Raw genomic sequence first — 13,043 nt, 5'->3', positions numbered from 1 at the left:
CGGACTTCGCACCGCATGACATAGCGGAAGTTCCACTCTGGACGATGGCAAAGCCGTAGGTGAGACTCTCAATCCCCGGAATAACGAAGAAGTCGAAAACGCCGCTTGCTGGGCTCAAGTATTTCGCGGCATCCTGCATTGCTTACACTTACGGATATACCGAACATGTTTTTGAAGATGGTTCTGTAACACTGTAACACGCAGTTTACGAGATACCTAGACTGGGGATAACGCAACGGTTGAAGATAGGACAGAGAACATCGCCAACAGCAGCTGAGTTGACAGGCATTCGAGAAGCATTCTGCTGCATATTGCGACAAAGCATCGAGAAATGGACAGTGTTATTTGACTCAAAACCAGCGCTGCAACTCACAAGCAGTTGTATGACTCCGGGAACCGCATATAGTCATTTGGTTTATGACATCATGGCTCTGCTTGCTGAAGCGTCTCAATCCGGGTGCTCAATCATACTGCAGTGGATTCCTAGCCATCGTGGAATAGGTGGAAATGAACAGGCTGTCGCGGAGGCAACAAAGGCACACACTGACGAGATGATGTTCCGGTATGACATCAAGGGCTTGCTCCTTAACTCCATCAAAACATATATGGCGCAACAATGCGAAAACCCCGGACATTGCTAAGTCCGCCTCCATAGGCTTGGCGCTGGTTTGCGATTCTAGCTTCTACTTCAGTTGAAGAGAGGCCAGGAAACACTCATCTATCGATTACGGTTCGATGTGGCGTACACTCACCGATACCGTCACAAGATTGGACGAGGACGGGACTCTGACTGCAGCGTCTGTCACATGTGGATGGATGGAAAAACTTTATTTTCGTCAGAACGCATCTGCGGACGATTCCGTGCTAGATGGCCATCAGCTCATGGCTGACGGCGACCTGGGTGGCCCACTCCACGGCCCTGGTCTGGACGACCGGGTCTGAGCTGGCCAACACGGCCTCCCACTGCTCGAGAGAAGGATCACGCATAATATGCGCCGGTGGCGGCGCTATGCTACAGATCCATAATATGTGGTCATAGGTGGCCAGTTCCTGGCACCATTTGCATTCCGGCCGAACGTCCGGGTAGATTTTGTTTAACACGTATGGGTTATAGAAAGATCTCGTCTGCAATCTTCGCCAGACACTTTCCTGCGCCTTCACCAATTGCTTGTCCAGTGGAGGGTAAATTCTCCGCTCAAGTTTGTAATGGTTGGTAATGTCGTGAAAGGACACCAGCCCATCTCTCGTGGACCTCCCCGGAACGTCCGGCTCACCTGCTCGGCTGACGAAACCTCGAGCATTCATGTGAGCCGCCTCGTTCCCAGGGTTCCCAGAGTGTGCCGGTACCCAGACAATTTCCACCTCCGTAGTCCCTCGCCCCGTGTCCCGATTTAGTAATCCTGCCGCTGTGACACAGATTCTGCCCCTCGCCAAATTTCGGATGGCTGTTTTAGAGTCGCTGAAAATCAGGTCAGCTTCAGTATTACTTATAGCTAGCGCTATCGCCACCTCCTCTGCAGTTTCTGAAGAGCGGGTTTTGACTGATCCAGAGGTGACTAAGCGTCCCCGCCCGTCCACCACCGCAACTGCAAATGCGTCCTTGTTCTTATACTCGGCGACATCTACGTAGACTGCCCCGTTGTACTTCCCGTACTTAGCATGTAAAGCTCTGGCTCTTGCTTTCCTACGGTTCTCGTGATGTATCGGATGCATATTTTAGGCAAAGGTTTTATGTACAAGCCCTTGTGCATTTCTCGCTTCACCTGAATTTTCATGTCCCCGGCTGGAGGATCAACTCCAATGCCGATCCTCTCCAATATATCCCTCCCTACTCTCGTTTTGGAAAGTCTACTGAGTTGCATCGCCAAGTGTGCCTCCCGCAGTTCTTCCAAGGTGTTGTGCACCCCTAATCCCAGCAGCCTTTCGGTAGAAGTATTGTTAGGCAAACCATGGGCCGCCTTATACGCCTGTCTAATCATAGCCTCCACCTTGCCTTTCTCCGTCGCGTCCATCTTCATATAAGGCGTCGCATACACTATTCTACTGAGCACAAACGCCTGTACCAGCTTACACAAGTCCTTTTCCTTGACGCCTTGCTTACGATTGGCGATTCTCCTGATAAGTCTCACGGTAGCATTGACCGTATTTTTGAGCCCTTCCAAGGCCTCCCTTTTCTTCCTGTTAGTCTGCAGATACAGACCCAGGATCCTGATCGTTTGGACCTCAGCGACCGGTGCACCCCCTACTTTCACCTTCAGCGGTGGTGGCGGCACATAGTGCCTCGCATGTATCCCTCTTGGTTTGTCCCTAAGTATAAAAAGCTCGGACTTGGGCTGAGAGCACGAGAGTCCTGCCTCCCCCGCTAGCTCCTCCACAATATCCACTGCCTGTTGTAAAGTTTCCTCCAATTGCGCGTCGCTTCCCCTTATTACCCATAGAGTAATGTCATCCGCATAAAATGTATGTTTAAGTCCCGATATCCTTGCCAGCCTGGGCGGTATCTTGATCAAGGCGAGATTAAAGAAGAACGGCGATAAAACCGACCCTTGTGGTGTCCCCCTGGCCCCCAACGGGAAAGGATCCGATTTAAATTCTCCGACTACAATCTCCGCAGTCCTATCCTCCAGAAATGATCTGATGTATCGGAAGGTTCTACCCCCCGGTCCTATGTCCGATAGGTTCCTTAATATTGCCTCATGGGTGACATTGTCAAAGGCCTTTGTGAGGTCGAGCCCCAAGATAGCCTTGGTGCCCGTGCCGTACCCAGGATCAACCACGTCCTTTTTGAGCTGTATCATGACGTCCTGCGTTGATAAATTAGCCCTGAAGCCAATCATCGTAACCCTGAAGCCTGTTGAGGACCACATGCTCCATCAATTTGGCCAAGCAGGACGTCAGCGAGATGGGTCGAAGATTCTCAATACAGATCTTCTTCCCTGGTTAAGGAATAAATGTAATTCTAGCATGCTTCCACTCTGCCGGGATCTCCCCGGCCGCCCAATATTTGTTCATCAAGTCCGTGAGCGCCCCCACTAACTTGAAATCCAGGTTCCTCAGCATTTTATTAGTAACCCCGTCCGGACCCGCTGCCGACGTAGTACGAAGCTGCCCCATTGCAAACTCCACCTCCGCCACCGTAAAGTCCGCATCTAATTCGAGGTTTTAATCTCTCGAGTAATCCGGCAAGCAACCGCCCGACTCGCCGTTTATGTAACGACTTCGGAGTTCTTGAATGAACTCCCCAGTCGTGCCTTGATACTGATGAACTAACCTAGCCATTTGACCCTTCTGCGCCGATTTGGTTGCCACCGGATCTAAAAGGTGCCTCAACAACTGCCATGTTTTTTTGCATCCGAATTGCCCATTCATCCTGTCACAAATCTCAGTCCCGAGACAACAGCTCACATACTTTGCTTGTGCCCTCAATATGCGGCCGAGCGAAAGAAACTTGTCTAGTGTTAACAGCTTGGAATCCCGCCCCTTTTCGAAAGAAAAGATTTGAGGCGCGTGGAGCCGAGTTTACCATGCCCAACGCACCATAATATTACTCTTGAACTTTCTATGTGAGACTGGCTTAGGCGGTCGTCTTTAGGACCTGTGAGACATGAAGACAGTGCGAAATGTATTTGCGCGGCAGCGTTTTGAGTGGACAAGATGTTGTCTAAAGCACGCATCTGCGTATTGTACCACATGTATGTAGTAGTTCATTGTTCCGCTTAAGAATCACTGTATGTTCCATTTCCCCATGCCCTAGTGGGGAGTAGCAGGCCAGACACACGCTCTCCAGGCCGTTCTCTTCTCCTTTCTCTTCATTAAAATTTACTCCTCTTCCTTCTCTTGTTTCAGTCTGTTGACACAAATTATGATGAGCTCACAGGATGTAGAAAATGCGTACTGCTGACATTTGGCCAACAATTCGGGCAGCGCAGGCAAAATCGCTTTATCGTGGGATGGATTTTGGAATGTGGATGTTCTGAGCGAGCACTTGAGCAACCTCTCCGGAGGCCTTTCCGTAACGTGCGCGCGTTACTTTGGATCACCTCTCATACACCGCAAATAGTGCGATTAAACCTCAGACGCATTCGGTTATTATCGCGACCCAGAGTGTGACCACGCGCAATGTTTCAGGTTCATCATCATCACAATCATCAAGGCATGCAGTGCTGCCCGGGCCCCCATTGCGATTACGCGCCATGCTCGAGGATCATTACAAAAACGTGGGCATCAGCACTAGCTTTCGATTTTATTTTATTGACTGATTCGTTATCAGATGTCACATTGCTTTTGAGCTGGCAGCGACGTGCGAATCCATGTAAATTTTTTCGTTTGAAAGCTGGCGTGGGCCGAGGCTTGCATATGGGGCCTTCCCTACTTTCATTCAAGTGGTCTCTACAGAAAATGCACGTAGCTATGCAGTTCTTGGATGTTTCAACGTCACAGAATATAGACAACGTATACACTCGTGTAGATTTTCTGTCTGCACTACCTCAGTCATTTTGGACGAGTAAGTTTATGATGAGGTGCAGCGGGAAGCTCTCTGTACAGCTGCACATTTGTCTACTGCCTGATGACAAGGAAACGAACATCTTCGGTCGCGAAGTTTGGAGAACATTTACACGCCAGCTCCACATATTTATGCCAGAAGTATACGACGTGAATTATGCTTTTAAATATTTTGTGCAGTGTAAACTGAAAGTTCACGGTCTAAGTACTGGCCACCAGTTCAGTTCGTCACTCGGGTCAATGCGAAAGTGAAAGACGCACTTGTGTGTCAAATATGTATGCTTAGGCCGCTCATCTTTCCGCCCCGTGAGTCCTGTGAGTGATTAACACCTAGAAACGACGATGACGGATGTAGTTGAAGCATAAATGATATTGAAATACAAACATGGGGATCCGTTACATTGGGATCCCAAATCATAATCCACACAATATACCGGCGTGTTACGTGCAATGTGTTTACATTCTATGGTCAGACAGATCACTTTAAAACTAGTAAACATGCAACGCGATGTGGAAGCGGTTAAACTCGGAATGAATTCGAACACTGCTTTTTGGCTGAACCAGTTCACAGAAGCAGCATCCTTTGCACAAATGGGTGCATACTCACATAAAGGCGAGTAAAAATAATGATAATAAAAAAGAGACAAAGAAATCGGGTGAGAGAAAACATTCGAGTTCACGAGAAATCGAGCAATTCGGCTAATCACACACAACACTTAGTATAATAATGTACACGTAGAAACGCCGAACACCTGCAAAACAGACGAAAAGTGCACGAAAGAAGTGCTTGTGCGAGCGATGTGAGGCACGTCCTGGCTATACGCAAGTGTTAACACAATGCGTTTCGCCAGTCAGTCGAAGAAAGTGCATTTTCTTGTCGGGTTCATCTTTGAGCCGCTGGGACAGCTGAACGCCGCTTGGAAAGCCGGCGAGTTGCGGACGACCTTGTGACAGTCGACACCGAAAGCGTGCTTCGCGTCCAGCCTCGTGCAGGCCATGTAGCACAGGGTCATGAAGAACACCTTGTCCGGCGACAACCCTGGCAGTGCCGCCGGTGCGCCGTCCTTGTCGTTTCGAACGGCGCGGTGAAACGCGGCGTAAGCGATTTCCAGCGCCGGCACTTCGGGAAATATGCTCTCGATTCCTTCGTCCTCGAGGCAACCGTCTTTCACCTCGAAAGCCTTCATCGACGCGTCGCTCGCGATGATGGACGCGACGCTCCTGTCTTCGGCGTCCCACGTGATGCCCACACTGTCCAGCGCGGAGGCGATCTGCAAAGCTATGAGGAATCCGAGGCCGCCGTAGAACATGGCCTTGTTTCCATCCCCGTAGTACAACGGCCGGTCGACTATGCCGATAGGCAAGGCGATGCTGTTGGTGATGTAATCGTAGCCAAAGCTGGGTGGCGGAATATTACTCGGCAGGCTCAGCGTAGCCTCGAACTCGGCTGTCCTGTCGTGCTTCGCCACGGCGAAACGGGCCTTTATCCAGTAATCGCCGAAAGTTTCTTCCTCGCTCGGGTAGTCATTGTACAGAGAACTGAGGAATTCGTTGCGGATCCATTGTTTCGCCGGCCAGAGGAACGTTAGCACGGACTCTATCTTCCTCGCAGCGCGCGCCTTGCTCTCTTCGTCCAGCCATCCGGAGCTGTTGATCTTACTGGAGGCGGCGTAGATCAGGCTAGTGAGGCCAGTATTGACGAGCTCGGTGTCCCGCTGAGTGTAACCGGAAACGTAGTTGAGCGCGAAGACTAGCATCTTCATGGAAGACTCCACGTGATGGGCGCACAGTATGGGCCTGTACCTGTCTGCCTTCCACGTGTCGCCGTAGCGAGCCGTCTGCAGCTTCGGATCCGATATGGGCGCGTACGCCTGGACGAAGAGCCAAGACAGCTGTTCGATTAGCCTTTGGTGGGTGTAGTTCGCGAAGAGGCCTGCCACCGCTGCCAGGAAGCCCGTGTCGCTCACGGCAATTTGGTCGCTCGCGACGAACTTGGGGCTGAACGCCAGGCTCAGAGTCAACTGCTCCAGCCACTCCAATGAGGAGACAGGGGCGGTGAAGTTCCCTATGACGGCGAGCTGCAACACGGCCGGGATTTTCTTCTTCGAGATGAACGCCTTGTTCAGTTGCTCGAGTATGCGACCCTCGGCATCAGCGACGCCTTCTATTTGGGGCTTGCTTAAAGGAATGGTGGCGCTGGTACGAAAAGCGTTGTAGAACCCAAGCCAGTAGCCCACATACCCGTCGCCGCTCGTCACGCTGACGTACTGGTTCTTCAGCAACGGTATGTAGTCCCCCGGTCTGATCCTCAGGCGCCAGTCGGTCTTCTGCAACGCGGGCGTGTGGACAGCGATCCACAGCGGTATCTGCCACTGGAATGCTAGCGAAAGCAGGACGCCGAGGGCATTCGAATCTTCGCGAGGTGGTTCCGGCCAGCTTAACCTCATGGCCTGCATAAGGCGTCGAAACTCTTCGATGTTGGCTACGGCTTGGGCTGCGGAATCCATGCAGGCAACGTGCATGGCGCGCGCCTTCTCTCCCACCGGAAGCTCGCGAGCGCCGTTGGCTAGCATTTCCGGGAAGCCGATGAACCGAGAGTAGAGGATGCCATCTATGGGCGACTTGGTCTGCTCGCTGTACACGCCCGAGGGTACCCAGGCGGAGCAGACGTACGCGGCAAAATCGACACACGGGTCGATGCTCTGGTTCAGTTTGCGCGTGAGCGTCCGAGCGTGGTACAGGCAGCCATCCGTGTCGCAGTAGTTCTTCAGCTTGGTGCCGCGGTGGTGGGTGATGATCGCGAAGGCAATGACGCCGAGGATAACGGTGACCGTCACAACAATCGAGGCGATGGTGAGGACCCTCATCCTGATCATGTCGTCCTTCTTCATTCCAGGAAACCGCAAGGGCTTCATGCTGAGCTGCACGCACACGCATACTCAAGCTGTAATGAGCGCGTTCACTTAAACTCTCATAAAACCGCTTATTGATACGATCTCACAAAAACATTTGCACGCTTACACACAGAGAGAGAAGGTTTCCTTTCATGATGGGCGACGACAGGTATCACGTTGTCACAAAAGGAAATGCGCATGTAACGCAAATTGTCTTCTCGCCATATCAGATCAATTTTGTTGCCTTTTACCGATTCTCCGCCCCTTTACTCTAAAAAATGATGATGATTTCTAGTGGCCCCTTATTTGATTGAAACCTGAATAACCAGCTTTTACTACATCTATTGCAGCCTAGCATTTTGTCTCTAATTTTCCCTGTATACTTAAACATCTATATCTATATTTCGCATATTACCACCTACGCCTGTAACAATGCCGATCGATATATTCTGTGCTTCTTTCCACCAATAATCTAAACGTATCTCGACCACTGACCAGTTAACGCTGCCATGAACATCGAATCCTAGTGCTTCTGGAAGGTGGATGCTCCCTACGGCCCTTGCTCAGTGAACATTCTTCAGAGGGAAAGAAAAAAAAGCTTCGTAGGCGTATTTTCGGATGGCGCAATTTTAAGACTTCTGCTAATGGAAGTGCTAACTTTGGACTTAAGATAAGATAGCTTCACTGTCACGATTTATTTATTATCTTATTCTAGGCTTCACACGATTGGTGGCATTATGATGGAGACTGTCAGTTACCTTTATTATTCTCCATCATGAAACATGCACTGTGTTTGACACTGACTGCTGCACCGTTGGGCGCTTCGTGTCTCGAGCCTAGTCGTGTTGGGAAGAGCAAAGCCGTTACACATTGCAGTCAATAGTCGTGCACCAACTGTAGTAACCCAGAAGAAACGGTGAGCCAGGTTCAGTCACTCCACTCACGATTGTCGCAGCTTCCTTCAGCGCCCTGGTGGTGGGCGAGCAGGGCGAGGCAGTCATGTCGCCTTTGCGCGCTCTGGCCGCACCCGGAGCGACATCTGGGGATCGCGCTACGGGGCAGACCTGATCGGTGGTGCTTGCGCTCGCGGCGCCCTTTGGCACCTTCGCCAGTTCCTGGGTCGGCCAAAATAAAGAAAATGTGCAAAAGTGTTTTAGGAAGCTTTCTCGCGGAGCTACCGCGAGTACGATTTTCGGCAAAAATCGTTAGAGAAGCACGACACGTAGGTTTGTGACATGAATCACGTGGGTCGTACTCTACACCTGGGGACCAAATGGCAACTCATCAGGCAATCAACCACGGAGGAAGGAAACTAAGAAGAGGCCCTGACGTCACTCTTTGTGAAGCTAAAGTGAAGCCGGAAGTTGGCTTTGCTCATAGCGTTGCTCCGCCTATCGGGCCAGCTGTCCTCTCTTGTTTACATTTCTCGCGAAACCACGCCGCGCTGCGCGGAACCGCGCTGCTCGGACCCGCGCGCTCCGCAGCAATACTAAACAATCGCTAGCACGTTAGCATGATTCCGCCAAAGAGGGCAAAATTTCCCGCGGATATTCCTTCGTCCGTTGCCATTGCCATGGCGCAGTACATTGCGTACAGCGTTGCATGCGCGTTCATTTCACGAACTTTAGTTCCTCCTGTCCCACCTGGCCACAGCAGCATCCGGTAGAGCCCGGTCCAGATAATGCAGCGCAACAAAACACGGAGACCAACGCAAACCTGCCCGCACGGCGCCTTTGCCACTTTACAAAACCTACGGAGCAACACGTGTGAGCGCACAGAACCAAAACAGAGCCGCCATTGTGGCCCGAAAGGCGTGGCCGCTACGGCAAATAAATAAAAGATCAGCAAAAAATAGGGGAACCTACTAGGTCACTTCCTCCACACTTTTCTCCTAGCGTGCGGAGGGGGTAGTGCCTCTCCTGAGTTTCCTTCCTCCATGCAATCAACCAACGTTTCGACAAAGCGAGACAGTGTTATCTCCGTGCTGAGGCTATCTGACTGTCGAAACGTTTGCGCCATTGTCTAAAAGTGGTTATTGAATATTGGGCATATCGTTTTTTTTTTCGGCAGGACACAGGCCGCGGCTATGTCACGACGTTGAACCCTGGCGAAGACGGTAAATCTTGTCGAAACACGGGCGCCGGACTGAGAGCCCTGGCTACGGCAAGTCCAGTTGTCGAAAGGTTACTTCCGTGCTGAGGCGGCCCATGTTTGTCCAATGTTGATCATTTCAAACTTCCGCTTTCTGCGACCATTCCGTTTTGTTTTCATGTGTGATGTGATTATTACAATGACATCAACTAGGAATATAAACAAACCAATTTCAATTTTGACACCGGTGTCCTAATGGAAACGTTAATATCATGGGAAAATTCATGCACAGACACGTACGACAGATATATGATGAGGTGCTACAGCTGTGTTGCACTCTTCTTGCACTCTTCAGCAAAATTGTTCCTATCCAAAGGCTAAGCACATTTTTTTGTGCCTCTGTGACAGTTTTAATGACTACAAAAAAAAAAAGAAACTAATTCTATATTCGATGAGCTAAAACACAAACGAAAGTGACGCCCGTAAGAAATGTTGAATTTATAAAGCCTGAATAGATAGATAGATAGATAGATAGATAGATAGATAGATAGATAGATAGATAGATAGATAGATAGATAGATAGATAGATAGATAGATAGATAGATAGATAGATAGATAGATAGATAGATAGATAGATAGATAGATAGATAGATAGATAGATAGATAGATAGATAGATAGATAGATAGATAGATAGATAGATAGATAGATAGATAGATAGATAGATAGATAGATAGATAGATAGATATAGATAGATAGATATAGATAGATAGACTTCCAGAATTTCAAATCGATCCGTCCTCTCATTAGCAGAGGCTTGTTGATATGGCTTCGTATGAAATATGTCGAGTGCGGAAGAAAGAAGCGATTACAAATGTGCCATTAGGAGTTAGTGTACAACACAACGACTCTTATTTTCGCTGCTTTATTATAGTTCTTTGTGTTGATATTCAATCTTGACATTTTTTGTACTTTTATCTAGCTTGCTTTATTTATTTTTTTGCCTGCGACCATTCTTTGTGACGTGTCTCCACTGTAATGTGCTAAGGCGCTGAAAGAGAAATAAACCAATAGCAATCCTCCGACTCTAACATCGCGTTTCTAAAAAGAAAATACACCCTATATATGTGTGTGCATCGGCTCACCTGAGTTAGAACGTGTGGTATGTAGGATGCCATGTTTTAACGAATATGTTCGTCCTTAACAATGATCGCGTTTCTTTAGCGACGTATGAATCGAAGTAAGCCGTACGCAGTAAAACGCCGCGCACCAAAGATTACTCAGAACAACCGATTAGTGGGATGCACTCACGATCGATGGAACATCCTGAAGCATCTTGGCTACAAGTTCGTTGAGGCCCTGGGACACACGTCCGCTTATCGGTTTCTCGCTCTCCGCGGAAGTTGCACCAGGAGAGCTTGGGCTGCGGACGTCCGGGGCCAGATTCGTTTGTTTCGGGTTGTGCGAATGATACGTCGACGATGGCCCCTGTTGGTCGGAAGCGTTCTTGACGGTTGAAGCCACGTACGTGGCGCAGAAAGCACCGGGACTGCTGCTCACGACTTGTGGCTGTTGCCGAGGGCCCGACAGGAGCGCGGCCAGAGTGGCCGCTAAAGTGGTGGCCAGAGCGTAGAAGGTCGCCCAATAAGATTGGGCGGTCGACAACTCGTCGACATCGTCCGCTCTCGTCGCCTTTTGCCCCTGGTCAGGGTTAGTGCCACTGACATCTGCTTCGGCGGCGGGATTAGCTCGTCGGTCCGGCAGCCCGGCCTGGCCTGCCTGGCCTTTGTGCCTGGTCCTCTGTCTGTCCCGGACCGAACCCGCCTTCTTGTGTGCATTGACGGCGCCTTTCGGTAGTACCTTCGGTTTGGTGGTCGCCGATCTATCGAGCGCGGGTCTGCTCTGTTGATGCTTGGAGTTCTCCGACGTCTTGCTTGGGCGTTGAATGCTACGCGAATGGCGCGCGGTGCCTACCGTGGCGGCAGGTGCCTGCTCGGTCTGCCAATTGTCGCTGCTCTGCGGGCCGCGGCCTCGGATGGGCGAAGCGGTCGTGCGTTCGGTTCGGCCTGTCCATGTCGAGTGATCCGGTCCTATTTCGCACTTGTAGCCAATCGCGTGAGAGGCAGCGGTGGTGGCCTGAGCCTCCGTGTCGTCCCGATGCTCCTGGCGGCTTGAAGGGTGACTGTCGGCGGATTCCTCGATCCTGACGAGCTGCCCGTCGCTCGCCGGCGGCTTCTTCGACATGTTTGCTACGCCGAATAAAAGAAACAAATAGCTGAGAGCATTGCAATACGATCTTGCGAAACACGTAATTTGCGGTGACATTTCCTACCGCGGACGCCACAAATGATTCGGTCAAGATGGACTGAACCTGAAACTATTCGTTCTTCGCTACAATAAAACCCACCAGCACTCGGCATCTTTTTCAAGCCGACTGCTACGTTTTAGCCTGCCAATCATGATGCAAGACGTTGCGCAAACGGATGCCCCGAACAAGGGGAGTGGTGTTATTCATGACATTGTCGAATTCCGGAATGGGATCGAACTCGCCATCTTGCAAACTCTGGTTGACCCAGAATGCTGCTACGTCCACTACGACTGGCACAAAAAATGCCGCCATTACAGAATTCGTCAATCTGGCGGTATTTGAACGATGCACGAGATAACACCGAGACTGGTCTACAAAAATTACCAAAAGGAACTTTCGCGCTGTGATAATTCAGCTGCCACCAGAACTGCAGGGCGGTAATAACGCCACGAGGGCTGTCTCGCGTTTGCGTGGCCCAAAAGCCATCAGACAGAAATTTGGGGACTGATGTATGGATTGCTGAGGACTTGTTTCTCAGCATCTAACTTAGCGTAGGTACTATGGAGGAAGACGCACTTTCCTCCCGTTTAACCGCCGCTTATATGCTTCCGTCCAAAAGGCATTATAGCTGCCGACACAGAGTTCGTAATGGCGAAGGGCCATTTTTTTTGTCGTCACTGCTTGGGGAATGTCACCAGGGTGGACACACAATCTAAAGTTTGCCGCCTCGAGGTGCGCCTTCGGCCTTCTCCCTATTTTGCCAGAATCAGTACTTCGAGTGCCAGAGTAGTCGGCGAGGGCCCAGACATGAGCGTGAACTTCAGCACGCTGAGCACTAGGTCCGGGACCAAATCCCGGCTACGGTGGCCGCATATCGGTGGCAGCGAAATGCAAAAACACCAGTGAAATAACCACAGGTGGTCAAAATTAATCCGGAGTCCCTCACTGTACGACTTGCCTCACATATGATAAGATCGTGGTTTAGGACACCCCATAATTCGCGGTGATAAGGTGCCATTATACATTGGTCTGCTGCCGCTTAAGCGGCATCTAACTCTCGTGTACAAGATAGCGTGACGAAGCTCTCATGTCCAGTGGTGGATAGATGGATTTCTCTAATATTCGTGCTTGTGGCATCCGACGTTCCTGTGGCGTTATTCATTACGCCTTATCTTTCACATTCTCCAAGAAAGTGCATTTTCCTTGACGCACGAAGGCAAAGAACTCTTACGAGCTAATATATTTGGTT

General features: G+C 50.3%; 1 protein-coding gene across 1 annotated transcript; it reads right to left on the bottom strand.

Moving 5' to 3' along the window:
- Window positions 1–4,942: 4,942 nt before the first annotated feature.
- Window positions 4,943–12,071, bottom strand: LOC126523050 (endothelin-converting enzyme 2-like). Its single transcript, XM_050171878.3, has 3 exons — window positions 10,798–12,071; window positions 8,342–8,512; window positions 4,943–7,424 (listed from the first exon to the last, which is right to left on the bottom strand). The coding sequence occupies exons 1-3, from the start codon at window positions 11,809–11,811 to the stop codon at window positions 5,355–5,357; spliced, it is 3,255 nt and encodes a 1,084-aa protein (XP_050027835.2). The 5' UTR covers window positions 11,812–12,071; the 3' UTR covers window positions 4,943–5,354.
- Window positions 12,072–13,043: the final 972 nt, after the last annotated feature.

The sequence above is a fragment of the Dermacentor andersoni genome, chromosome 6, assembly GCF_023375885.2.
Source record: "Dermacentor andersoni chromosome 6, qqDerAnde1_hic_scaffold, whole genome shotgun sequence".
Classification (NCBI taxonomy): Eukaryota; Metazoa; Arthropoda; class Arachnida; order Ixodida; family Ixodidae; genus Dermacentor; species Dermacentor andersoni.
The sequence above is the reverse complement of the archived record's forward strand: the minus strand, read 5'-3'. Positions and strand labels throughout refer to the sequence as shown.

What these genes read in the sequence shown, in the direction of transcription:
- LOC126523050 (XM_050171878.3), bottom strand. Translation starts at nt 11,811, where the DNA reads ATGTCACCGCAAATTACGTGTTTCGCAAGATCGTATTGCAATGCTCTC. An exon ending in TTCAGGATGTTCCATCGATC is followed by an intron (nt 8,513 to 10,797) that starts GTGAGTGCATCC and finishes TGGCCGACCCAG; the next exon opens with GAACTGGCGAAGGTGCCAAA. An exon ending in TGAAGGAAGCTGCGACAATC is followed by an intron (nt 7,425 to 8,341) that starts GTGAGTGGAGTG and finishes GTGTGCGTGCAG; the next exon opens with CTCAGCATGAAGCCCTTGCG.